Source organism: Mus caroli, chromosome 1, assembly GCF_900094665.2.
Source record: "Mus caroli chromosome 1, CAROLI_EIJ_v1.1, whole genome shotgun sequence".
NCBI lineage: Eukaryota > Metazoa > Chordata > Mammalia > Rodentia > Muridae > Mus > Mus caroli.
Genome location: NC_034570.1, coordinates 82,101,707 through 82,129,692, shown reverse-complemented (window position 1 = coordinate 82,129,692; position 27,986 = coordinate 82,101,707). Strand labels below are relative to the sequence as shown.

The window sequence follows — 27,986 nt, the reverse complement described above, 5'->3', positions numbered from 1 at the left end:
CCAAGAACCCATGGGTCAGAAAACAGCATTGTCTCCTAGTTTAAAAGACTTAAAGCAAAAATAAAATAAAGTAAAGAGACAATTTGCTGACTGCAGGTGAAGAAAGCTGACACCATGTGATGCTTACACTACTTCCCAACACAAGCATGTGCACACAGAGAGAGAGAGAGACAGACAGACAGACACACATACACACAAAGAAACCGACACATGAACAAGTGCACAGGCAGTTGCTAGCCACTGGACATTGGTGCTGGGGGCAGTACCTGCTCCTAACTGTCCAGTCACTGCAGCCCACGACATTGTATATACAACAATACATTATTTACACATGAGCTTCTCCCGTGGGACTTCTGGGAATTCGTCTTGAACACAGGTGAGTTACTAAAGCTTGCTTGTGCTAGTTATTACCCAAATCCTTGGTGCTGCCTCCAACTCAGAGTGACAGAAAAGCAATGTTCTCCCCTCCTGAAAATGCTCAAAACAGGCCCATAGGTGAGACATGCTAAGTGAAAGGCAAATTACAACACGGAAATTTAAAGCGCCAAAGGACTGCACTGCCAAAAGAAGAGCAAATATTGGGCATCCAGTAGATTTTTTTTCCTTCCTCAAAAACACATGAAGAAAAGATGACAAAGGTACTGTGTGGCTTTGTTTCTAAAACAGATTTCTCTTTTCACAAAAAGTAAAAAAGGTAAGGACTATAAATATGTAGCGTAGCCCACACTTGTCCTCCTTCGAATACACTGAAATATTCATACAGCCACGCACTGAACCAAGGTCTACTGAAGCAGGGGCCACTCTGTCCCTGCAACTTCTCTGGAGGTCAGTGCTTTCAAAGACCAAATCCACAGTCAGCACGTACAACCCCAAGAGCCACCAGCAACACTAGGGCTCAGCGAAAGGGAGCCACAGACAGGACTGGCAGACAGACATTTCTTTAAGCCTCCCTGATCCATAAAAGTAAGCCAGAACTCTTTATGGACCTAAGACATTCCGCTGGAGGAGAAGGTGGCTTATTCCCCCGGAGCAAATTGCTAGAGAGATGAAAATTGCTCTTTCGGTATTTTTCACTTGCTTGTACTGGCCATGTAACGGTGAGGGCCTTACCCTCGCCAGGCCACGGAAGCAATGGACAGAGTCTGGCTTGTCAAAGCCTCCATATGCCTAAGACAAAGCCAACTGGAGAGGAGTCGGCAGCCAATGAAACCAGGCCTTCCTCTGGGAGCACAGCTGAACATCCAATAAAGACGCAGGTCTTCCTGCGTGCCTTCATGAGCATCTAACTGTCATAACATCTATAATTCAGCATAGAAAAGGCACCGCAGAGCATTCATTATCAATCTCACAAAACATATAAGGCTCCTCTGCACCTCAATCATTTGCTAACAGTTACAATAAGATTATATTAAAAATTTAAACTGCCCTACTTAAGCAATTTCCCTTCAAACGTCCATTTCCAGGGAATGAGTCCGAGGGACATGAATGTCGAACCCTTGCTCAGATTTATCGCGCTGGAGAATATTTCTCCAGATATCACTTTGAAGAGTGAAGTCTAATGACTTTAGTTTTATTACTTTTTAAGCACTTAATGGGAAAATTTAGACATTTTCACAAGACTGAGCTTCAACCCAAATGGTACCTTTAAAAAATGACAGGCAGAGGCAGGTCTGTGAGATTACTACAGACGTGCCCAGGTTAGAGCAATCCTGAGGTTTTAAGGCAGTGACTAATACAGCAGGCTTGCCTCTGCCATTATCACTGTGAGCTCCCCTACCAGCCCCGCTTTTCTTTTTAAACTGTCTTAAATAATAACCCAGAGAATGTTTAGCAAAGACTAGCTGCAGAGAATTTTTATCATTATACATGTAAAGATTTAAAGCCATTAAAAAACCCCACAGTATTTAATCTTTTCCCTTACACTCATAAACCACCTTCCATGGGGAAGTTACAGGGCAAACACCATCATTATCTCAGTGCCATTACCCGAGCCCTGGTCAGTACGGGTTGCTTCTACCACCAGCCATCGTGCCAGCAGGAAGACCACCTTTGAAACGTGGAGAAACAAATATGGAAGTTTCTTTTCACCCCAACTCATTTCCCCAAACTTCCCCAAGCACAGCTGTGATCAGTCAGACTTCAATTAAAGCCCAGGCAGTGGTCCTATCAATCACGAAGGACGATAAATTTCTTATCTTTCTCATTAGCTCCCCCGTCACACAGCTTAAATATAAACATACCTTGCAACAGGACTGTAAATCACTCAGCCCGTGGTGACTCTGCCCAGCAGTGCAAGAGGCAGGGATGATTTGAGCAAAATCCGAGGCACAATCACCACACTAAAGCTGATTTACACACCTCGGAAAAATAAAAAGCCTCCCAGAATCAGACTGACAGCGGGTCTCTTTGAGTTTGTTTATTTGGTTTAAAACGGGTAATGACCTGTCTTTATTAGTATGACTAAGTTTTATGTGCAAAATCCAATTTTCTGTAGAAATATTTTTTGCTGCATCTGCCAACAGTATCTCTTGCAGTTACCTGTAGCTATTAATTTTTAAAAAGCTAAATCCCTCAACTTTTTTTAAGTTTTAAATGGGGGGGGAAAGAGTAGAAAACCAACAAACTATTTTCTTGAGGTAAAATTAACAGAAGCAGACACAGAGACAGCAGAGCTGGCTGTGGGCGGGGCTCCCACAGCGGCCATTACTCGGAGCCGGAGCCGCTGCTGAACACTTTTCATATATTTCCTCTGAGCCTGTCATAAAATGTGGGCTGTGGGTGTGTGGCTCCCAAGTGCAAACTTTATACAGCACTCAGAACACAGTCCAGTGAATTCTGCTATCCTACCGCTGAACCGCTAAGAATCAACCAGCTGTCATGGCAAGAGAAGCCATTTGTGCCTCCAGTGTGAGCTTCTAGGCTCCTACACACCACATCCCATGTGTGCCTAGATTAGCTGTATCTTCCTAATTTACACGGAGGCAGCACAAGATTTTATTACCATCTTTAACCCACAAGGGCTAAGGAGGTTTCTGCAGATCACTCCTGAAGCCACAGCAGTAAAGTCTGAAACCCTAAGCAAAGGGCAGCCCTGTCTGTGACTGCACTGCCACCTAGTGGCCTACACTTGACTTACCTGGCACAACCAGGGAGCAACTGGTGCTGTTCTGACAGCCCCAGAGGACAAGTGGACAAGCAGAGATAAAGAGCAAACTCAGGCCAAAACAAGCCACCAATCAAACATGACCACCCTGCTGGAGTTGACAGCCTGTGGCCAACGACTCAGAAAAGCAGTTACCTGAAAGCCACAGCACTCCAGCCCCAAGGGCTACAAAGTATCTTGTTCAAGTAGCTGTGATTTCCCCAGCTACTGAGACTCTGACAAGTGGAGTTAATATGTAACTTTTAGGTCACCTAACAACAATGGCCAATGGAGTGGGGAATCTTGGACACAGAACTGGCCTGTTGTGGCAATTAACTACCAGTGTGATCTCTGGCAAGGTATCTGACCTTTCTGCGCCTCAGGTCCCTCACTGAGAGGTGCATGCATGGTATCTGTATTGGCTGATGGATATGAGACACAGCCTGGTAGTGATGATTTGGTGTAAGATACAGAACAAGCATGGTCCCTGCACAGACACCAGGCAGGCAAATGCCATCACCCATACCCTGCACCAGCACCTACTCTAGCTTCAGAAAGTGCTCTGCCAAGTAGATTATGACCTCCAAGGGAGGAACTTGGGCCCTGTTCAGTTCAGCAGCCCTGGCTCCAGATACAAGACCTGAGGCAGGTAGAGACAAGAGAAGAAATTTTTCTAAAGCCCTAGTTTTCGGCTGGGACATCCTAGGGGCAAAAGCAAGGCTGGAGAGAAAGAGACTCAATCCAAAAGATGAAGCATTGCATCAGCAAGAGTGAAAGGAGGGCAGGATGCAGGGCTAGAGCATGCAGGTTTCACAGGAGATATGCTCCGATCATACCTGCATCACAGCTATCCTCTGGAGAGCTGGGGAGAAGGTATGGAGATGAGATGTGTGAATCCATACAGGGTGGACCAGGTGGGCATAGGGAGGAAGGGCTAAAATGGAGCCAGAGCTGCCTAATAGTCTAACCTGGGGCCTGAGGTACTCAGTCACTCTGAGACCCCCAAACCCTGACCTAGTGCGTAAGTCTCAGCTGAAAGAACTCTGAGAACCTGATAAACCACAGTGGGGAGACAGAGGGTACAGCGAGGATGAGCACCCACAAACCCACCACCCATGTGTAATAAGTACAATGCTTCCATGCCTGTTTCAGCTCTGTACTTGCCAAGGGAACCCACCAGGCCTCGGGTGTCTCGGCACCTCTGCCTTTGGGCACAGGAACATACACCCTTCCCAACAATATTCCTTGCATGACTGTTAGGCCACTTGGCCACTCTTGGAAAAGGTGTATGTGTCCCAGTCCGTGAAGCCAAGGCTCAACCAAAGCATGCTAGTGGCTAGGGTTGGGTCTGAGAGGGGGCAGGAGGTAGGTAACAGTGCCACATTCTCTCCTGCAGCAGGAGACAGAGAAGGCACCAGTGCAGGCAGTGTAGCCTGGTGATGGGTGCTGCCTGTGCTTCTCATCTGAACACAGGCTGCTGTGTGTTCCAAGGGGATGGCAAGTGTGGACACGGGAGAGAGGAGTCTCCCAGGAAATCTCTAAGCTGCACACGGCTTCATTTTGTGACAGCTCTGTACCTGACCTGCTGCTTCTAGGACCTCTTCAGAGGTGCTAGGCCTCTGTGATAAGGGAGGCCATGGCAGCTTCACACAAATGAACGTCACATGTAAGCCTAGGAGGTGGGTGGCTGTGCCCAGTAGGGAGGTATCTTGGCTTTGGTTCTAGCAGAGGAGACTGTCTCTAAAGAGCTTCACAGGAAGCGCAGAAAGTCCATCGCGGGGCAGTTGTGAAGCGTCCCATGTGTGCGGGGAACTGAACTCTGGCCCTCGGAAAGCACAAGTGCCCCTAAGTGTTGTGCTACCTCTCCAGCACTTCCGATTTTATTTTAGAAGTTTTAGAAATTCAACAGAATACATTAATCATAAAACATTATTCTAGGACTACAGCCGGGTTTTTGGGGTGTTTGCCTGGCAAGGCACAAAGCTCTGGGTTTGAACTCAGAGCCACATAAACCAGATGTAGTAGCACCTGCAATCCCAACAGGCAGGAGGAAGAGGCAGGATCCAGGGCATCCACATGTAAAGTTGAGGCCAGCCTGGGAAACAGGAGAACCTATCTTAAACGAAAATAAAATGCTATTGACTAGTGGTGGGGGTTAACAGACCACTTTTTATTGGCATGCTTGTTGGTTATTTTCCTAACATTTTAATTGGAAAAGTGCTAAAATGTTTCTAAGCAGATACAAAGTATACACAAATCTACTGAAATCTATTTTACTAAAGTAAACGTGAATTTATAACGGTGTGATGACATTATCAGAGAGTCAAGTCTTCTGTCCCCAGGGCCAAACGTCACTCATTTGCCTGCTTGGCTGCCTCTGCACCCACATCAACTAGCAATGCGGAAAAAGACAGGATGTGGAGATGGCAGGGAGCCTCGGCTGGAGCTTCCCCAGTGACCGGTGGCAAGCTGAATCAGTGACATCACTTCCTCCTTTAATGTCTTCCTAACCACCCTGACCTCAAGTCCGGGCTCCCACTGCAATGACATCCTGGAGGGCAGGCGCTGAGCAGCAAGGCTCTGGGATCTCTGCTGCTCCAGTACAACTGAAGACAAAAGCCGTAAACTTTACCATCATAGCGTGTGTGCATGATGGGTGTGTGGATGTGGGTGTGTATGTACCACAGCATGTGTGAAGGAAGGAATCCGACAACTCTGTAGGGTTGATTCTCCCCTTCCTCCTTTAGGTGGGCTCCAGGGATCAAACTCATGATTCTTAGGTCCAGTTTATGCAGCACACCTTAAAGTTCAACTTTTAAAAATGTGTCAGTATTCTCTCCACTGTGACAGCAAAAGGGAAAATACAGAATGAAAACATTCTAAGTGCTTCTGGCACCCCCTGCTGGCAGTTCCACTAGATTACAACAGAGCTCAACCCTGCCTTCCTACCTTGTAGATTCTGTGAAGAAACCACCTGGGTGGGTGAGTGGGGACAGTCCGCACACTGGCTAGAGCCAGTTAGTCCCCAGAACTACTAAAAGGCTCTGATTCTATGAAACACTAAGAGATTTAAGCATTCTGGCCTCAGGTTGGACCTTGATCACAGTGGGCTGAAGGCATGATTCTGGTAATGTGCTATCTGGCCTGAGAGCCCTGGGTGTGAGTCCCAGCACTGCAGTAAGTAAGTAAATATGCAATAAGGGGCTTTCTACATGACATTTAAAACCAAAGTAACACTGGAGCCAAAATACAGAAAGCTGAATGTGCCTGCTCTGCCACTGAGCATGCTCGCCCCCCCCCCCCAACATCTGAATGGTACCAACTGCTCACCTAAGCGGGACAGGTGAAGCCAAACAAGGCCTGGCATCTCTCTACCTCTAAAAGCCGCCCAGTCTGTAAGTCAGGCAAGAAGTGAACTCAGACACATTATAAAACCTTGGTGCAAAGATGGGGCATTTCCTAGCTGCCTGAGATTTGAGACAAGAGCTTACCTACAGTTTGCCCTTGGAACACAATACGGCCTGCACAGCCTCTGTAGCAGACTGGGGTGCCACAGGTGCAAGGCTGCGGGCATCTCAACAACAGGGGAGACAAGAGTAGGCACTTCACCATCTCTGCTATGCCCTTGCTCTGGGCGGAGAAGCCTCGGGAAGCCTGGACATCCACTGAGCACAGCCTAGGCTTGAACACAGGGTCCCAGGGATGGATGTGTTCTCAACGAGCGAGGGGCCAGCACACAGGGACTGACCGAGACAGGGGTGGGACCTGGAGGAGACAGGTGCAAGCTGCGGCACCAACCGCGTGTCTCCCCCCACCCCCAGGGGGCCCTTCCAGGGAAGAGCCCTCATGACCACAGATGGCCACCAAATGTGTCTGTCCTTCCGGGCTGTCAAGATGCTCAGCATGGAAGCAGCTGCTGCACAGCCCCGAGAACCCGAGTCTGACGCCCAGAACCCAGGGAAAGCTGTTCTCTGGCCTCTGTCACAATGATCCCAGAATCCAGAGCTCACCTTTTAGGAATCCAGGTCATCAACCCAACCATGTACCCCAAACTCCCCAACTCCTGGGGGCCAACACCTGGCCAGGATCACTCTGTGTCACAAAAGAAGCCATCATGATAAACAGTTTCCAACTTACAAGATGGGCCTCCTGAGGGTCACATTTATCCCTCTTCCACGGGCTGGGAGAGCAGAGCGCTGCTAATCAAGCATTCGTAGATTGCGCCCTCATGAATGAAGATTATTCAGAGCAGAGGGAAGAAGGGTCACCAACTGCAAGATTTCAAATGAGTGGGGACCTCAGCTACAGATTATAACAGCTCCTGACTGTCCTAGCTAAGTGACATTTTCTTATTCTCTTGATCAGCGCCTCTGTAGAGGGCTAAATAGGTCAAAAAGCACATCACTGTTCAATCATTTTAAAAACATTAGGAAGAGCAGAGCACCGTAGCATTATGAACAGATTATGAACAAAAATAAAAGCCATTTGTATGCATTAATGATACATCAAGCTAATTCAAGCTGGCGAAAGCCATTAGGGGGAAATCCTGGGGCAAACCATGGTACTGATGCCTCCACACAGATTCAGATTAAAAGAACCATTTTCTATGTCATTGATAAAATTAATTCTATGAGCCAGGCATGAGTCTTAACATGAAAATCAAAACAGAGAGGATTCGCTAATAGTGTGCTTAATGATCTAATTCTGGCAGCATGAGAGTTGACACAGGCGTTACTGCACAGATACAAGCATCCATGTATAGAGCATTTCCCATAAGAGAGTGTAAGGAGTTCCACACTTGGGGTAAGAAACTGTCACAGACGGCAGCCTCCATCTCTATACCACCCTTCATGCTATCGAACAAAAAGTCACTGTTCTCTCTGGTTGTTTTGATAAGACTCGGCTGTCTTCCTACTGTGTACCACTGTAGCAAATAGAGATGGTGAGCTTCTGAGTCATGTGGGCTCGTGGCTTCAGAGAGGTGTACTCATAGTCCACTGGGCCCCAATGCTCTGCCCTCAGGGGAGGGCACATCCCTCTGGGAACAGGTAGAGCCAAACTGCTCTTCTTGCCCTGTGAGTGTGAATGAGAGGGCAGGAACCATCTCCTCACCGTCCCGCCGAGGGCCTGGAGCCCTCTTCCCAGGCCCCACCTCTGACAGGTTCAGTCACCCCAACAGTGAAGGCCAAGATGCTAGCAGCAGGCCTGGATGAGATGTGAGGGCTACAAACACGTGAAAGCCGGCCTGGGGCTGCACAGTAGGACCCTATCTTCAAACAAAACCAAAACAAAAGACTGTGGGCTAGAACTCAGCTGGAGGAGTCCCACCAAGCACACATGAAGCCTAGGCTGATGCCCAGTACCTCATAAAGGAGACATAGTAGCTCACACTTAGGATTCTAGCACCTTGAGAGGTGGAGGGAAGAGAACCAGGAGTTAAAAGTTCACCCTCAGCTACACAGCAAATTCAAAGGCAGCTTGGGTTACCATGAGAACCTGTCTCCAAAAGGAAGAAAGGATGGCCACGTTTCAGAATGACCCAGATCATCAGGGCAGCAGCTGTGGTATGGACCACCGACCTTAACAATCATTATGACGATACCCACTGAAACGTGTCCATTTTGCATGGGTGACTTTAGACAAATCAACTAACAAGCTAAGGAATGAATTCTTCTTTTAAAGTCCATCTACTTTGGTCTACTGAACAGTCCAATGGACCAGAGCTAAAAATGAAAGGTCTAGTAAGAACAGGCACACTCATAACATGAAGTGATTGAAATAATAACATTCAGAAACTCTGGGCTCATTCAAGGATAATCACCTCAAACAGATCCCAGCTCATTCTGGAGAAGTTCAGGGTCACTTAAACTAGTTTCATCCTGCCACAGTCCTGTTTACTTCCTGTCTCAGAAGCTCCGGCAATGTGTGGCTCGCCAATGGGGTACGTGCTAGGACCTCAACGAGAGCATCAGGATTCTGGATCCATGTCTTTTCCAAAAACTATTTGAGGTTTTTCTTCCCATCCTTAGAGTCTCTGAGTCTGTTTTATTATGCAGAAACTGAAGATGTAGTGGTGATATTAATTCAGCCTGTGGTGGAACCCTCTGATATGTGAAGGCTACTCATAGATAGGAAATAAACTGGAATTGAAGATGCACAGACCTACATAGGGTATTGGTAATATTGTGTCTAATAAACTGGTCACTATAAATAAAACCTATTCAGGGCTGGAGAGGCAGCTCAGTGGATAAGAACACTAGCTGTTCTTACAGAGGACCCATGTTCAATCCTTAGCACCTTCCTAGAGGTTCATAACCGCCTATAATTCTAGTTCCAGTAGACCTGATACCTCCTCTTGGCCCCTGTAGGTACCAGACATGCAAATGGCACACAGACTTATAAAATACTCACATACACAATATGAAAAATTAATTAAATCACATATGCACAAGGCTACAGCACAAACAGAGACATCCACCCTGACCTATCAAACTTTCTCCCACCTGTGGCTGGATCAGATGTGATCGGGTGGAGGCTTTTCCATGCAGCCAGAGTTCCTGGGCCCTTGCCCGTGTGACTGCCTGGAGACAACCTGACGATTCTCATTTCCACAGGCTTGTACCGTGAGATGCCACTAGGCCATGACGACCAGAGACACTCATGGTTGATGGTCACATCAGATGAAGGTGGCTACCATCTGAGGAGGCTCCCTGGCTGCCTCTAGAGCCTGAAGCACGTTTTCACTCTCTTCCCATGGCAGCCCTGGACATCAGCACTGAGCCTCACTGGGTGAGCAACTTTTTCCCTTGCTTCCTTTGGCTCTTAACCAAGTGTCACTGGAGCATCAGATCTGCCCCATCCCGCCCTACCACAAAGCCAGCCTTTATCTTGTTAACAGTAGAGACTGTAGATCCAGCCATGACAAATCCAGGAAGTTTCAACAAGTTTTCAGAACTGAGGGGTGACATAGGAAAGTGCAGGCAGATACCAGAAATGCCAGCTTTGTGGGACACACCAGAAGCACCACGAGACACTGGGAGCAGATACCTTTGTGTATGCCTAATGGGCCCGCCCTCCTTCACCAGAGCCGAACGGAACATGCTAACAGAGCTTAGCTCGTTAGCTCCCCTTTCCAATTATATTCAATGCCTCAAACACTTTCAGATCATCTATGGCTTGCTTGCTTCCAAAGATGAAAAATCTTTTTTGAATGTATTCTTTTGCCAAAACACATTTAGTTTTTCATAAACAAAGAAGAAAAACAACAGAAATAACTACATAATAACCCGAATGACTCCCAAACGAGGATGAAGTTGACTGTGAGAGAGGATCAGGTGAGCCCCAGAGAGGACAACTGCTCTGTAACAGCACTGACAAAGAGCTATGGTGTCAGGCACAATGCTCTGAGAGGCTCCAGCCCAGACAAGGACACACGCACACAGCACTGCTCCAACATGGGCCATCAGGCTTCACACCCCAAACAGGCTCTGTAACACAGCCATCTTTGCTTGACTGGGTAGCTGGAGATGTGTGATATGGAAGGTGTTTCTCTGGGTACCCAATGCCAGTCATGGGGGCAGTGGATGCCTGTATGACATAGCCAGGAAGAGGCAGGTCATCTCTCCCAGCACAGCATTTGCACACAGGCAAGCTATCACCAGGCAGGACAGAATGGCTAAGAAAATGCTCTCCAGAATGTTAACTGAAGCATAAATGTGACCCACTAGGATGGCGGAGTTAGAGGCTTGCCACATGCCTTCCCAGGACAGGGACCATTCTGCCAGATGCCTGTCCATGCACCAGGATGATAGATACCAGCCTGCAAAAGAAGCCCTGGCAAGTGAGGACCAGGGACCCAACTAAGGGTCCAGAACCTTTGGATATGGGGTTTCCCATTCTCGTGCATCCAAAGTGGGAATGTTTCATTTGACAACAACAGGTCTAAGTTGGAAAGGACTCTCATATGTGATCTATGGTGGTTTGAACAGGAATGGGCCCCACAGGCTCTCGTATCTGGATGCTTGGTTATTATGGAGTGGCGCTACTTGAGAAGGATTAAGAGGTGTGGCCTTGGTGGAGAAAGAATGTCACTGTAGGTGGGCTTTGGGGTTTCAAATTCCCAAGCCAGGCCCAGTCACTCCCCCTGCTGCCTGTGGATCCAGATGCAGAACACTCAGCTACCTCTCCAGCACGGCCTTGACGAAAATGGACTAAACTTCTGAACCTGTAAGCCAGCTCCAATTATGTGCTTTCCTTTTGACAAGTTGCAGTGGCCACAGTGTCTCTTCACAGAAACAGAACAGTGACTAAGACAAGATCATTCAGAATTTTTTTCCTTTTAGGAAGCATGATGACACACATCTATTATTATAGGACCTGAGGCAGAGGCAGGAAGAACATGGTTCAAGGTCATCGTCTACCACACGTAAGCTCAGAGATGCTCAGGGCCATAAGAGACCTTGCCTTTAAACACACGCACATGCATGCACATTCTCATATACACTCAGACTCTCACAAATACGTACTCTCACACATACATACACAACAAAACAAGTGATTTGTAAAATGCAGTTTTAAACATTCATAACAATGAGCAAAACTTTTGTTTAAAATGAAGCATAGCAACAGAGAAATCATGTCTGAAGAAGCGAGCTAGTTTTTCTGTGACTCATTTTCATGTACTCATCTGAGCCCTGAGAGAACAAATACACGAAATCTCCAGAGGATTTCACGCGAACACTGAAATGACTGCTCTCCCTGACACTGCAAACAGCAAGGAGTGCCGGGAAGTACACAGTCTGAAGACACTGGCCAAGGTGACCCTGAAATGATCCTGTAACCACCGCGCCCAGGCCCACGCACTTGGCTTGCAGCTGCCCCGGCCACCTCCCTGAGGCACTGCTGGCAGGGCAGAGAGCCCCATGCCTGAGGTCAGTCAGCTGCTGGAACCATTCAGACAGAGCACATGGCTCCTACTGAGTGAAGCTTATTTAAAGGGATCCATGGTGGACATTCTGCTCTTCTCCATCAGCCAACATGTCCCAGGCTGAGAAGAGGGAGAAAGGGCAGAGAACACCTGGCCCATCATACTCACCCCTCCTCCCCACTCAAGCAGGATAGAACTTACATTTCAAGGAGACTACCATCCTCCCTGGGGTACCAAACCTCCTAATGGATGGGTCCTCACTCCTCACTCCACATCCTGCCAGTCTCCAGCCAATGACACCCAGTGCAAAGGCTGAGCTCAGGTGAGCAATGAGTGAAGGCTGGGTGGTGGGACAGGAGGCCACGCCCCTCTAGACCGCAGGCTACAGAATACCCAGAGTGCCATGCACAGACCACAGCACATCAGCCACAGGCTCGGGGCAACTCAGACAGAACTCTGCTTCTCTTCCCATGCTACAGCTCACCTTCTGTTTTGGGACACCAAGAGGCCACACTGAAACACCAAGAACTCTCTTAAAGCTGTCCAGCCAACTGGTGGGAACAGACTCTGGTGTGCAGGGAGCACCCAGGGATGCTGCTGCCCACACGGGCTATTCGCCCTTCCTCAGCTGTACACAGAGGAATGCACCTCAACTCTAAGGGCCTCATGTGCCGCCTTTTAATGACAGAATGGCCTAGTGTCTGGTTAAGGCTTAACATTCTGGGCGCCCCCAAATGTCAGATGCAATCCAGGCTCTGACCATGCAATCATGTTCAGTTTCCTGAGTCTCAATTACACTTGCTTGTGTGTCTATTTCTCTTGTGATACTGGGGACCGAACTGAGGGCCTCAGACTCAGCACTGAGTCACATCCCTTGTCTTTCTCTTTCTTGAGACAGGATCTTGCCACATAGCCCTGGCTGGCTCCCAACTTATAACTCTCCTGCCTCAGCCTCCCAAATGCAGAGTGCATAGGCCTGTGTGCCTCAATCTCTTTAAATATAAAGACTCTATGACTCGTATCCTAACAAAGGGAGTTTATGGCTTAAGTAAAAGAAAACACCTAAAGGAAATATATTAAAGCAGGATAACGTCCACCTTACTTTTAAACCTCCTTCTTCATATAAATGAAAACACTTTATGGACACACAAAATAGACCTGCCCTGTGTTTAGTTGTCCTAGCTCCATGGACATTTTTCCTTTTGAGATTTACTGTGCTCATTCTAAAATAAGTAAGATGAACTCAAGTGTGCAGTCTACGGCAACAGACCCTGAGAACACCGTGTGTCTGCAGGGAGGGGTCCACGCCAGCACTCCTGCAGCCAGCACTCCTGCACTATCTCACTGTCTTGGCATTTGGAAAGAGAACAGTCCCCTCGGCAGCATCCCCTGTTGGAGAGGACAATGGGACGTCTCCATCCCACAGATGGTTCCCAGGTGTGACCTTGAGCCGTCTGCTGTGCCGGGAACAGAGCATCTGTCTTGCCCAAATTCCTACCTTAAACTTGTCCCCCCACCCAGTGAGAATACTGTGAACAGGACAGCAGGTCCTCACCAGGCCCTTGAACTTGGGCTTTCTGCATCAAGACCTCTGAGGAAAAGCTATCTGCTATTTGAACCACCCTATGAGAATTTGCTGCAGTGGAGGAATGAACAGAAATGTTTCTCTAGTGTCTGCCAGTTAGTGCTGCAAGCCTGATAGTGCCCACTACAGATCTGCAAGATCGTTTGTGTAGGACTGGCTCCTGTCACTAGGGAAAACTCGTGAGCACTAAATAGGATAAATGTAAGAAGTCACAGAGTCTTGGGAAAGCAGGAACCCACACAAGCGTCCTCTGGAGACCCACGTGAGAAACCACTGTTCCCAAGGGCTGGAGGGTATGGAGTTTCTGCTGGAACTCCTCTGAGTCGTCTACAGTCCTCAAGCAGTTTCCTTGCTTAATCTTTACAGTTTCTGTTACCGGGGAAGCAGCCAACCCCAGTGCAGCCCATGCCATGAGGCTGACAGGAGGGAGGCTGCTGCTGAGTATGCACCACAGGCAGAGGCACTTGGGGAGGCCTGGGATAGACACACCAGGATGGGAAGAGGGAAGATGGGACCCAGAGACACGCGTAGCATCTCAGGGAAATCCTGAGTTTCCTTGGGTTTGGCACTGGGAAGAATGAACTGCAGAGTGAGACAGAAGGAACAGATCAAGTCTGAGACCCAGAGAACAGGTAACCATCTGCGAGGCAGAGGAGGAAAGAGACGCAAGCTTCTGGAAAAGCCTGGCTGCTTGGGGGGGTGGGGGGTGGGGGGACAGGGGGTAACAGAACACAAGGGTGGCAATGTGGCCCAGTGCTCAAATACACTGCAGTAGAAAGAGCTGGGCCCCAAATCTCAGCTGGAGAGTCAGTAAGACAACCCAGGCCATTTAGTCAAACAATCCAAAGATCACAGTTTCCAGTTCAAGACTGGGTCTCCCGCAGCCTGGGCTGGCTTCACACCTGCAGTGTGGCTTAGTACCTGATCCTCCTGCCTCTACCTCCCAAGTACTGAGGCCACAATCACATGTCACCATACCCAGCTTATGTAGTGTTGGAGTCTGAACTTAGGACTTCGTGCATGTTACACAGTCATTCTACAAGCTAAATTACGTTCTCAGGCCCTGTTCTCTGAGTGTGCTGCTGGGACCAAGTTTTCTTCAGGGTCTGTGAACAGCAAGGCTTTTTGACTCCCACCCTTCTGTAAGAATCTCAGGCTTGTCCTTCTCTGCTCCCTGCCAGTCCCCAACACAGAAACAAGGAGACAGAAGTGAGGCCAAAGGTCTTCAGACTGACTGCCCACAACCTCTGCCTCTGAGAATAGGAACAAGCTCTGGCGTGTCCTCAGAAGACCCGACTCTAAGTCCACTCTTTATCCAGAAGTTCAAGTCCCTGAGGCAGAGGCTACCCCTCCCCACCTGCCTCTGCCCTGCTTTAGTATTGGTTTCTCTCATAACCCACATCCGGCATCACCACGACTGACATGAACACGCCTCCCTTAGCAGAGCCTGAAGCTCCGGCAGGTGAATTCCCCACGAATCCCACTGTCCCTGAGGTGTGCACTCTACAGTTACTGAGTAATGGTTCCTCAGGCTAGCCCACACTCTTAGCCCCAAGTTCTGACTTTACTTTCTGGGGTTCAGAGTTTGCTCTTTCAGTTTAATCTCCCCAGGACCAAATGTCAAATATATAAGCCTTCATCTTAAAGACAGAATGGGGCTAAGAATGAGCAACATAGCCACGAATACGAGCACAGTGGAACTGACAGAGCTTTTAGTACTGGTTCGCCCACGCAGAGCAGGCTGTACAGTGACACACAGGTGCACAGTGAAACACTTGTGCAGAGCAGGCTACACAGTGACACACAGATGCCATCAGGGACTGCTCTGCAGGGTCCCCTCTTCTGAACACAGCCCCTAAAAGTGTAACTGGGAGCAGCTGCCAGACGCTGCTGCCTGCACACTACGTGGTGGGCTTCTGTCCCCACAGCCACGTGTGACTGTTCTCCCAGAGTGTGTCCCAGAGCCCCTGCAGTCACAAAGCTGGCCATTTACCGTCCTGGAAGACCCGCTCCACGTTGAGCCCATAGGTGGCGCACGTCTCATAGTATGTGCACCTCTTCAGGTCATTGGAGAGCTTCCGAGCCCTGACGTCATCGATGACCCTCGGGTTGGTGGAACTTATGGCATCTGCAACAGACAAGGACAGGGTGCTCACTAGCATCTGCTTCCCATGACTCTAGAGCCCACGGTACTTAACCCTGCCCCACAGCCAGTTGCTTCCTGCAGCTCTGGGGGCTCCTGCAACTCAAAACCCATCAAAGCCCATGGAGAAGTCATTCCTCCCAAGAAGTTGGGATTCTGAAAACAGTTCATCCTCAAAATTGGGCTCAACTCAACTCCTGGGGTGGGGAGGTCACACACACTCAGGAGGCCACGGTAGGAGGACTGAGGTCAAGGCTCTTTTGGAGAGAGGCTCATTATCCTATCCTTTAGGCTCACTTGGTGTGTCAAAAAACAAAACAAAACGAAACCAAAAACAAAATGTGTGATTTGGGACACTCAGTGTCCATGTGACAACAGCCTCCCCAACAAAGGTTCCTCGGATACAGCCCAAAGAACATGTCCATCTGTCTTGCCCAACAAGTAAGTACATCTGACATATGTTTACAACAAGTAGGGAAAAGGTCCTTTGTAAAGGCATAAACATTTTATTTTTAAAGTAAAATAGGAAGGAAACAAATTTAAAACCATAATTTCTCAAAGTCTTTGTCTAATTTGGAAAGCACAGGCCACCAAGCCTCTACCCAGCTCCCATTTTATCCAGCCTGGAACCCCAACAAACTGCAGATACCCCATCCACATATGAATTCAGGTCAGTGTGTCACAGAGGTGGCCCTGGGCCCACAGCTCAGCTCAGCTCTAGCTGGCCCCCTTATGCACCCGCTTTAACTTGGCAGTGTCCTAATGCTGCATCTCCTAGTCAGTCAAACTGCAAGTCTTTGGGGGTAGAACAGGCCTAATGGGCACCGGAGTGGTCCTTCACTCCCCCATGTGGCCCCAGATGAGCAAGCCTGGGCCATTCCTGCCCTAAAAGATACACTGAGCTCAGCACCGCCTCTCAGCACTGGCCTCCCGGCCTCCCGCAGGTTGGGTATCCCTAAGAGTTTTTCAGCTCTCTCTCTCACCCTAACAACCCCTGGCCTCTAAAACCACCTAGCCTAGCCAGCAGAAAGGAACCCTTAGGCACCTTCTCATATCACCTGAGGGCCTTGCTGCCTACATCCCCAGTGTTGGCACAGGTGCCTCAGGAGCCCACTGAGCATGGAACACATGGGTACTGACAGAAGAACATGGGGAAGCCACACAGAGTCCAGCTTCTGCCATAGATGCCCTCGGTCCCTCAGCCAAGTAACAAGGTCCAAGCAGGGCCCCAGAACAGCTGGTCCCACACTGAGATAAAAGAGATTAAAAAAAAAAAAAACGTAGATCAAGGTCAAGTCCTATGTCCACTGACCCTTGACACATGACTACCTGACCTGAATTCCATCCATTCTTCAATTTCCTCTCCCAAAGCACTGAGGGGCAAAGGTCAGGCCGCCTGGCTATACTAGCTCTAGTCTAGGAGTGTGGGGCAAAGCCTGGACTCTTACTCCACTCCACTGCAAACAGAAACAAACACTGTAGGCATGAGAAATGCAGCAGGTGATCTGTTCTTTCCAGCCAGCATGAGCCACGGAGAGTCCACAATGGGAAAATGTTGTGTCTCAGAAGCAGGCCCACATGGCTCTTACACACTGGGCTGCTGCTGGGAATTGCCCGGTCGGTCATAGACAAAGCATTCCTTCAGAATTCTCCCCTGCTCCAACTGTGGGGAAAACCTGGCTGGGAGATGCAATGGCTTTAAAACTCCACTTGAGGACTTACCAGAGCAGACACCTTAACCATGTCACCATGTTGCACAGTGTCAATGCTCTGGTAGCAGGGTTCAGGACTTCTAGGGTACACACATGCACACACACACACACACAGATGTTCTAGCCATTTCCATGACAGGCTGTGATACTTGTATAGGACCTGTATCATCTGCTTGCATACTTCATCTTAGCTCACCTGGACGGCGAGTGTACCATGCACAAAGCTTACAACTTTGGTACAGCTAACTTCTTGCTACAAAGATCAGATTGACCCTGAACTTAGAGATCCACCAGAGTGCTAGTAAAGGCACGGAGCTCCACACCAGGACACTGCTTTGTATTTTTGAGACAGTCTAGTTTTGTAGCCCAGGCTAGCCTTCAGTGGCAATCTCTCTTTCTCAACCTCCCTAGTGCCATGACTACAGGTGTGTATCACCTGTATTTTACTTCTGTTGTTGGACCACATGAAGACAGGAAGGCCAATTGCACATTAAAAACCAAAGCACTGTCTCCAGGTGACCAGCAGAGGGAGCTATAGGAACAGAAAAGTCTTCTATTTGGTTGAAGATTGGGTGGCAGAGTTTGGTGCTGCAGAAGTAAGAAAGACCACTGCATGCATCCAAAAAGAAAAGGAAGAAAGGAAAAAGAAAGAAAAGAAGAAATGGTGGTCTTCATGGGAACACAATTCTAATATTTTACAAGTGACACACTGAGGGCAGGCAGCGAGTGCCTCATTACACAGCTCTCTAACCCTGACTGCACGTCAGCTGGTAAATACCAGATTTACTAATTCCAAATGAAATAGCAAAAGCAGCTCAAATTTTAGAAAAGTCAGGAAGGAATACTACAATTTTGCTTAAAACCTTGGCTGGACTCCAGTGGCCAATTCCTGAGAGCGAGTCTGTGACCAGGGCTGAGGGAGTTGCCTGATTCTGTGTGACAATCACCTTACTCAGAGGACACGTTTTAAGTGATACGAAAGACAGTAATAACTGAAGCCACAGGGAGGCTGTGGCCTTTGTGAAGGGGCTGCTGGGTAGAAAAGAAGAGACCATGAGATCCCTGGAAATAACAAGGGTGAGGGCAAAACTCAACTATGTGTCACAAGCTAGTACCAAACGGGCACTGAAAGTCGAAATTAACCAGACACTTGGTGTAACAGAAAGAAATAAAAACAACCTGATTACAAGGTGCCTTATGCAAAAGGCAATTAAGGCATCGTAATGTAGAAAAACCATGAGCCAACAGGTTTTCCTAAAGCACCAGGGATGGGGGTGGGGTGGGGTTGGGGTGGCAGATGTCTGTCTGAGCCTGAGTGGCATTTCCATAGCACTAATCCAGAAATGCCACGTGATGGCAATTCTCATTCTGAAAAGCAACTTCAGCCCCAGCCCCCACTTTCAGCTTCAGGTCATTTCCAAATTCCTCCACACTGCGACCATGCCCTCAAAACCTTCAGAGACACCCGAGCAGGGCTGGCACTCACCCTGGGTCCCCACCAGCACTAATGGGATCTCACTGGTGTTCCTGTAGTTGGCCATTCGGCTGTAGTAATGGTAGACAGTCTGGAAACTGATTTCATCCTCCAAGCTGAAGACAAAGATGACCGCGTCCACCCACATGGCGAACTGCAGAGAGAGGAGTGGAGAAGGGCAGCTGAGCGGGACCCAGGATGAGGCTGTGAGGCCTGACCTTCGTGTGTGCACTATGGCCAAATTACTGATGTTCCCTCGTGTGTGTGTGTCCCACACTGCAGATGCAAGGCTCTACCTGTGCCCTGAAGCCTCCCCATCTGGGAACAGGTCATGGGAGGTCAGTCCACACAGCCTCCCCAGAACCTTCCAAAACTTAGTGGACCTCAAGATGAGTGGGGACTCCTCCTCTGCACCCACACAGTGTGCTCAAGAGTCGTGCCCACAGCACACACCAGCGGGAGTGTCTTCCTAGAGAGTTCCTGCTACAGCAGAGGCTGAGCTGCCACCAAGCACACCCACTCAGCTCCCTGCTGGGAAATTACTACTTATCTGTAGGAAAGTTAAAGGGGGAGTGGTAAGGTTAATCTATACCCAGGCCTCTTACATCATCTGATTTACAACAGCTCTCTTGGGAGGATGAAGCTGAGGGAGAGTACGGGCTCCCTGCAGTGCCCAGCAACCCTCTCTCACAGAAGCTGAGACAGTCTGGATCCGGTCTGTGTCTGTGTCTCTTTACATGTGTAAACAAACAAAGGAGCCCCAATCTCCCCCTGGAAGCTTAACCCGGGGAAGCTCTTAGGGTCAAGAGCTCCTAATTAATTGTGCCTGCGTACGCATTTCAATGTGGAATATTTACCCAAGAGACTTACAGACCTCAAGTTCCAATGGCACACACATAGGTCAGTAAGACCTTGGGGCAAAGTTTTCTTGAGGCAGAGTCACAGACACTGTCAGGGCACAGGGCACAGGGCACAGGGCACAGTGGTGGCTGTACAGGAAGCCTGGGGTGCATCCGACTGAGTGCCTCTCTCTTCTACCTGCCAGGGGGGAGCCCTTACCTCGGTGATAGTTGGTGTCAACTGTCTACTTGACAAAAACCTATGATCATCAGAGAGATGGCCTCTGAGCCTGTCTATGGGGGACTGTTCTCACTATGCTGAGCGAGACGGGAAGACACGCCCACTGTGGGCAGAATCCTCCTGGACTGTACAGACTCAAGGGAGCTGAGCATGAGCAAGCCTCACTAATCCTCCACCTTCCTGCTCTTGACTGTGGCTGTTTCAAGTTCCCTGTTGCCCTGACTCCCATGACATGATGGACTATACCCTGGAATTCTGGGCCACATAAACCCTCTTCTCTAAGGTTATGTTGCCAGTGTGTTTTATCACAAGAAAGACATGGAACTAAGTGGGTGGAGAGGTGGCTAAGTGGTTAAGAGCACTGACTGCTCTCCTGAAGGTCCTGAGTTCAAATCCCAGCAACTGCATGGTGGCTCACAACCATCCATAATGAGATCTGATACCCTCTTCTGCTGTGTCTGAAGACAGCTACAGTGTACTTGCATATAAAAATAAATAATTAAAAAAAAAAAAAGAAGCTGGGCGATGGTGGCGCACGCCTTTAATTCCAGCACTTGGGAGGCAGAGGCTGGCGGATTTCTGAGTTCAAGGCCAGCCTGGTCTACAAAGTGAGTTCCAGGACAGCCAGGGCTATACAGAGAAACCCTGTCTCAAAAACAAACAAACAAACAAAAAAGATGTGGAACTAAGACACACTCTCCTCCAAGAGGCAGAAAGAGAAGGCCTTGCCCTGTCTTCCAGCACAGGAGGTGGTCTAAATAACTCACGGGAGATGGCAGCCCCTTATATGAAATCAGGAACATCTGCACCTCCTTCTGCCTGGCCCTCCCTCTGTCCCAGCAGGTGTGAACTGTCTTAGCAGATGTGGGCTGTCCCAGCAGGTGTGAGCTATCCCAGCAGGTGTGAACTGTCCTAGCAGGTGTGAACTGTCCCAGCAGGTGTGGGCTGTCCTAGCAGGTGTGAATTGTCTTAGCAGGTGTGAACTGTCCTAGCAGGTGTGAACTGTCCTAGCAGGTGTGAGCTGTCTTAGCAGGTGTACGCCATCCCAGCAGGTGTGGGCTGTGCCTACTTGTGGGGTCTTTTCACTTAACTAGAAGATCATGGTGTCAGAAGAAAATGAAGCCAGATAAAAGTGTTGATGGTACCTTTTGAGAGGATTTTCAAAGGAATCACAGGACACTGTAGTCTAGGGTTCAGTGAGGAATGACGTAAGCCAAGGGCTGGCAAGCTTGTGGGGATGCCCACTCCTGTCAACTGCCAGAGAAGTGTCCCAATTCCAGCCAGCAGACTTTGTAAATAATTGCTCTGAGATCAATCAAAGGGGAGGGCACCAAAACACGATGCATTTATACGTATAAAAACTTCTAGAAGTCATTCTGACAGTCATATTTCAGAGCAGATATATATGCTTTTCCTTCTTAAAAACTTGAACTTAAAAAAAAAAATCAGCCACACATACCCAAACTTCCTGGGTACCTAACTTCCCTTATTTTAAACTTGATTCTTGTCAAGTTTCAGCCTTTAGATCAAGTCATCAAAGAGCAAAAAAAAAATCAGTCTGGCTTGGGTGTGCATGCAGTACTCACCTGTGCCTCCGGGGGGCCCCCTTCATCCCTTATCAGCAGCAGATAACTCTGTCCATCGACAACAATCTCCTTCTTGAACCTGCCACCTGCCACACACAAAACACAATGTTACAGAAGAAGAGGGAGGGGGCGGGGCAGACAGACACGGGCTTCTCTTGCGGAAAAATACACTCTAGGCCAGGCAGGGAACTGGCTGGGAGAACTTCGGAGTAGATTTTATGTGTCTCCCACAAGCGCTGCATTTTTAGAGCTGAACTCAGATTTAAACATTTGTCTAAGAACCCGTGCTCCTTTCTGGTTACCAGGCACGGCCTCCTGTGCAATGCCAAGAATCCTGGCCGAGGAGTGTAGACTTCTCATGTAGAAGTCTACTTAATACATAAGTCGAGAGATTCTCTCCCACTGGCAAACAGAGGGCAGGCTCTCAAAACCCAGAAATGCTCTCCATGCTTGAGCAGCACCTGAGAACCTGTATTCTCCTCAAGGGAAACCCAGTGCGTGGGAGGGGAACACACAACGGCATGAGGATGGCGTCTCCGAAGTCACAGGCCACAGTTAGGGAAGGATGCCCGACTACTACACACGTTAGACACAGCTACCGATGGAACTGCACAATCAGACAGAGCGCTGCAGCAGCTGACAGGGAGGCGTTAGAGACCACATGGGGTTAGCTCGTGAGAAACCACCTGGGGCCCTGCTGGGACAAAAGGCAAAGAGCACTGGCAGAGGGAGGCCCAAAGGTGGCCCCGACATACCCAGGACTGGACTGTGAGGTATGCACAGTGGAGTCCTGTCACCTCCAAAACTACCCTCAGGCATTCAGGGCTTCAAGTGTCCTCTTGTCTCTCTCTGTCTTCTCAGGGAAGGGCTCTAGTCTTACTGTGGGGTACGCATCCCTCCCTGGCTCTCAGTTTGGGACTTCTGTAGATGCCTCACAGGAACCCACAATGAACCCACTGAACTCTAAACAAGTTTGCAAGAATCTTCCAGAGCCACTTCTGCCCCAGTCTCAGGTCTTGGCCACTTCATCACAAAGCTAAATAACTACACTCCCCACACAAACTCAATGGTGTCCAGGACCTACATTAAATAAGTGGTTCCTATATTAAATAAGTGACCTTCCTACACAAGCACACACAAAGGACAGACACACACACACACACACACACACACACACACACACACACACACACCAGTCCTTCCTTCTCTTGTGTGCACCTAACAAGGAGCTGTGCTTTCCTTTGCTTCCCTTTAACTTAACGAACCTAACGCTGCAATACAAGGACACACTCTTGCTCTCCCTCCCGAGCAGAGTCACAGGGAAGGCTCGGGATGTACTGGAGGGTGAGGTTTGCAGGGACAGGATAGCTGCCCCCTAGACAAGCTTGAAAACACCTCACATGGGCATGTCAAAGCCGTAGGAGGAATTCCGTAACCTCAGATCCCCAAATCACAAATTCTTCAGCTAACGAGGAGTCGACACCTCTCCTCAAACAGCCTTCCGTCACTCCTGACACAGATACCCCAAGTATGACAGCTGAAAGCATACCTGTACCCACATTCTACTATCACTGCCAACTTTGACTGAATCAGGGCTGCCCCAGAACCAGCCCCACCAGTCACCTCCCTCCATGACAGTGACCCCAACTGGAAAGTGGTAAAGATGCCATCTGGTGGACTAAAGTACAGACTGTACACAAAGCAGCATGAGCAGCAGTGGCTGGCATGACTGCAGCTAATATTCACAACTGTGCTTCTAGAAGGACACACCTGACAGCCACAGAACTTGCTCACAGAGGTAAGTGTGCGCACAAGCTGGGGTGGCGTCAGTGTTGTTACTTCATCAATTTTACTTCTGAAATAAGATATGGGAAACCTTCCCGGTTTTTTAATTTTTAAATTTATTTTCATTTCATATGTGCGGCTGTTTCGCATGCATATATGTCAGATTCTCTAGAACTAGTCACAGACAGGTATGAGGCTGCCACATGAGTGCTGGGAACTAAACCCTGGTCCTCTGGAAGAGCAGCCGGTGCTCTTAACTGCTGAGCCATCTCTCCAGCCCTAACCTTCTGTTTCTTGATGAGACAGATGGGAAGTCAAACTTCAAGTGAAAAACAATGTTTGCAAAGCAACTTGGCATTCTTGGCTCTGGGAAATACCTCCTTTTACCCCTGGACGAGGATATGCAGATAGACACAGTCCCCAGGGTCTGGGGAAAGCAGAGTCTGTGTGGAGTTTGAAAATCTTCCCCATGGTCCTCTGAGATGTAGCTTTCATGATCTGATGGATGATATCATCATCATCATCACCAGAGTGATGCAAGAGCTCAACCGCCAGAGAAACCATCTCTGAAGGTCACAGCAGCAGGCAGGCAGGTCTAAGGCATGCCCCTGAAGCTCTGTGGTCACAGGAGAAGGCGTTACATGGGGCACAGGTCTGTTTTTTCCGGGTTGAATCCCTGCAGGGGTGGGGCAAACTGTACCTTGTCCCTGTCCTCATCCCAGCAGTGCTGCCCAGTTGTCCCAGCAGCCCCTGCCCAGTGGCCACAGAGGAAAACTCCAAGGGTGAACATATATGAGGCTTCTCTGTCTTGCTCTGGACAGTCTGGTCCCAGAAGCAGCCCTAGCTGTCCACAAGTGCCAGTCACCTCGCTCCCCCTCTCCAGATACAAGCATGCACGCTGTGTAGTGACCATCCCTCTGGCAGGCTGCCGACAAAGAGTTCCTGTCTAGTCGCTTGGACCTGACCATAAGAGATGTTTCTAGGGAGCTGAGTCCCACCTAACCCTCACAGGCCTTCCCAGCTTTACAGAAGGCAGTGAGCTTTATAGGTATCATGACCCCAAGGGCTCTCAGATGCATCCACACTACTTCCAGACAGAAGAAGGTGCCTCCTTCCACCTCAAAGGCCTCTGTAAACTCTGATATCGCTGACATCCCAGATACAGAAAACATGATTCCTATTTCAACACTTCATCATTACTGAGAACACCCATGGGTTCAGAATTTCAGCCAAATTGGGAAACAAATACAGGGAGGTTCCCTGAACCCAGACGTATAATATAAGGAGATTAAAACCCAGCCAGGGACCTGGGAATGCAGGCTGGGAGGAAGCAGCCCAGGATTGAATGGGATGCTATCATCACTCAGTCGCTCTGTGCAACAGGCACACCTGGGTCCTGAGAATCCAGGCCACCAAAATAACACACTGACACATGTCCTCCATGGTCACCCAAAGAGGGAACTGTCCTTGTCAGGAAGAGGGTGCCTCTCTAGCACCTCCACTCTGAGGTCAGGGTCCCGCATCCGAAATGCCAGAAACAGGAATGAGATCACAAGAGCCCGAGTATGGGACTACCACCAGCCAAACACCCTTCGCTTGAACATCTGACGTTTTCTGAGAATCCAAACTACTGTGGATTCTGGGATACTTTGGATTGTTGGGTTTTCAAAATAGAGATGCCCACTCTACTTTTGAATTCAAATCTGCCATCTTATCTTGACCATTAGGTCCTGTTTTGTACCAAAAATTCCAGAAGATAACCAAATTCAAATTTCACTTTTAATGTGTTTTTTTTTTAAAATAGAATCTGAATGCCATGTTTGTCATGTGAGTATTCTCTGGTATTTCAATGTTGGTGTGTGTGCTGCCAACATACACGTAAGTGGTCAATCTAGATTTAAAGTGTCTATTTAATATCCAAATCTAAGTCATTCTCTCAGAGGCCTACCACATCCAGCCATCCATTTCTAGCCCCATGGTCTTACTATGAAGCTGTGCTGAGAACACTGTGAACTTCTCTGACTACTGGTTATGACGACCTATCATTAAATTGCAAAAGGTGTCACATATACACCTGACCTCTCTGATGGATGTCTGACCTGTGCCTAGCTTACCTCTTGTGTGTGTGCAGGTGCTGGGGTGCTGTTGAAGGAGGTTCGTTCTCTTACTCAGAGCCCCACACTGTTGCCCCCAGACTGGGAACTGAGATGGCTGTACCTTTGTCCCACTGTAAGGTGCTGATTGGCAGGACTCTGCAATTGGAGAAATATCTTCCTTCCCATGCTGGGAAATGCAGTCCTTTCCCTGTTCATAGTAACCCTTCCCCAGCTACAAGGCTCCCTTTGCATCATGCTGAGTGCAGTGGCCCATGGTAACTTCCTGAACCGAATCTGGACAACAGCACTATGTGCTCACCTCCTCTGAGAACCGAGCATGGAGTTAACTCAACTTCAGGGCTCTGCTCACCTCCAACGTGTACCTTCCAGCTTCTGCTGCCTTTGTGCAGCCCTGGCTCTTTTGTCATGTGTATATGTGTGTGTGTGTGTGTGTGTGTGTGTGTGTGTGTGTGTGTGTGTGTGTATGTATGCATGCACGTGTGTCAGCCTTGGGTGCTGATGCTCTGTGGCCCTACACCCTGCTTTTTGAGACAGCAATACTTGCTGCCCTAGGTTTAGCTTGCTTACCTCTCTTATACAAAGGTTACAAGCATGCATTCCTATAGTGAGTTCTGGGGACTGAGCTCACGTCCTCCTGCTTCTCCTGCTTCTGTAACAAGCACTTTGTCAATCTAACACCCACTCCCCAGCATCCCGACTTCTCCCCCACCCAGGGCCGCGGAAAGACAAACTTCTGCTCAGCAACACATACGGCCAGCACTTCAGAAAGAGCTGCTCAGTGAAGGCATAGCGTGCTGGTAAAGAAGAGCGCAGCTGTGTTCTCTGGCTGTAGAGCATACTTTAAAGGTCTGATTAGGGGTGTTTCTCACCATCCAACCTCAGCCAATTTCAAGGTGACTATTCTGAGACTCTCACTGTAGGAACCAGCTCTAAATCTGGGACACCACATGCCAGATAACTGGCTTCCTTCTGTTTCAGCTCACACTGGGAGGAGCTGCCACGGTTTATTCCTCTCACATGCTGGGCCAGGGTCCCATCTCTGTCCAGTTCTGCTTTAAGGGGTAAAATAACAGTTAAGTGGAATTTTCCGAGTCCAAAAAAAGGAATGGCCTGGCGTAAGTAAGGCCACAGATGTCTGCCTGTTTCATCATTCCCAATACTTGCACTGAAAGCTAATATTAGTTGTATCTATAACAGTTGTCCAAGCAAGGAAGACAGAGGACAATGACAAGAGCCCTCTCACAGTGACATGGACAAGCACCACTTGAGTTATTCCCCACAAGTGCCTTGTGACACAAGCATCAGAGACCAGCCCAGAGCCTTTGGGAAACCTTTAAGACACGAAGGGACAGAGAAACCCCTGCCCTCCCGCGGGCCTGTAGGAAAGCCAGAGCTCCTGGTCCGCGGACCGTCCTCTTCCATGTGAACACCAAGTCCCACATGACCCTAATGTGACCCTGTCTGCAAAGTGTCATTCTCCTCAGTCTTGGGGCTGACACAGAGGATGCAGGGAGCCAAGTAAGCCTTCTCCCAATAAGCCCCAGCTCAGGGGGCTGCCACTCTAAACCATCGCTGTGCCTCCGAGACCACAGACCTCTGCTGAAACCATCAGGCCTTCTTGTGGCCCATCTCTGATTTGGCACGCACAAGGAAGGGCCTAGAGTTACACCGAGCTGGAGCTGCCTTTGTGGGGCCACTGCCAAGAGGCGAGCTCAGTCTCACCCCTGAGCCTAACCCAGTGGCCCTTGCAGCAGGGGCCAGCTGGCCCAGAGCCTAAACCCTGGCAAGAGGAAAGAACAGGGATGGTGCCAGGTCTCTTCTTGCCGCTTCTAAGTAGATGGTTCGTGAGATCAGCCTTTTCCCCTTAGCTTCATGGTGGTGCAGGACAAGTCCCTGCAAATGTGGTCGCCTTATTATCTAAAGCAAAGGGGACTGAGAGACGCTGTGGGCTGCAGGCCTTTTCTGTTCTCCCTAAGGGAACATAAACTTAATCACAAATGTGCCAAACTCCTTTAAAAATTAATGCGGCTTTTAAACTATGACAAAAATATTTAAGCCAGTACTTTATGAGATTGGGGCTCTGGAAAAGTTTAGTATTGTGATATTTGAAAGGAATTTTGGACCACATAGTATTTTTACAGTGGGAACAGAGGTTATTGGTAACATACTCGTTTATAAAACTTAACCAAAACAGATTTCCTCTGCCATGCGTTTTAAGCTTACGGTGGGAAATAAAAAACCGCCCAGAGCCGTGTGCTAAGAGCGAGTGAGGAGCTAACCACAGAGCCTGTCAAGGTCTCTGTGGGTGGGTCACTAGGGAGAAGGGTGACCCAAGGTGGCATCCCTTAACTCAAGTCCCTGTCAGAAGAAAAAAATTGAGAAGGAAAGGGACACCTCAGTCCCAAGCTGGGCTGGCCCATCAGAACACAATGGGGC

General features: G+C 48.9%; 1 protein-coding gene across 7 annotated transcripts in view; it reads right to left on the bottom strand.

Moving 5' to 3' along the window:
* Positions 1-27,986, bottom strand: part of Agap1 (ArfGAP with GTPase domain, ankyrin repeat and PH domain 1) — a 435,940-nt gene that overhangs the window by 241,313 nt on the left and 166,641 nt on the right. For all 7 annotated transcript variants that reach the window (XM_021160509.2, XM_021160592.2, XM_029480713.1 and 4 more), the window contains 3 exons: positions 21,649-21,734; positions 18,995-19,136; positions 15,647-15,781 (listed from right to left, as the gene is read on the bottom strand). In XM_021160509.2, coding sequence (XP_021016168.1) covers positions 15,647-15,781; positions 18,995-19,136; positions 21,649-21,734 — 363 coding nt within the window. The remainder of the gene's footprint in view (positions 1-15,646; positions 15,782-18,994; positions 19,137-21,648; positions 21,735-27,986) is intronic.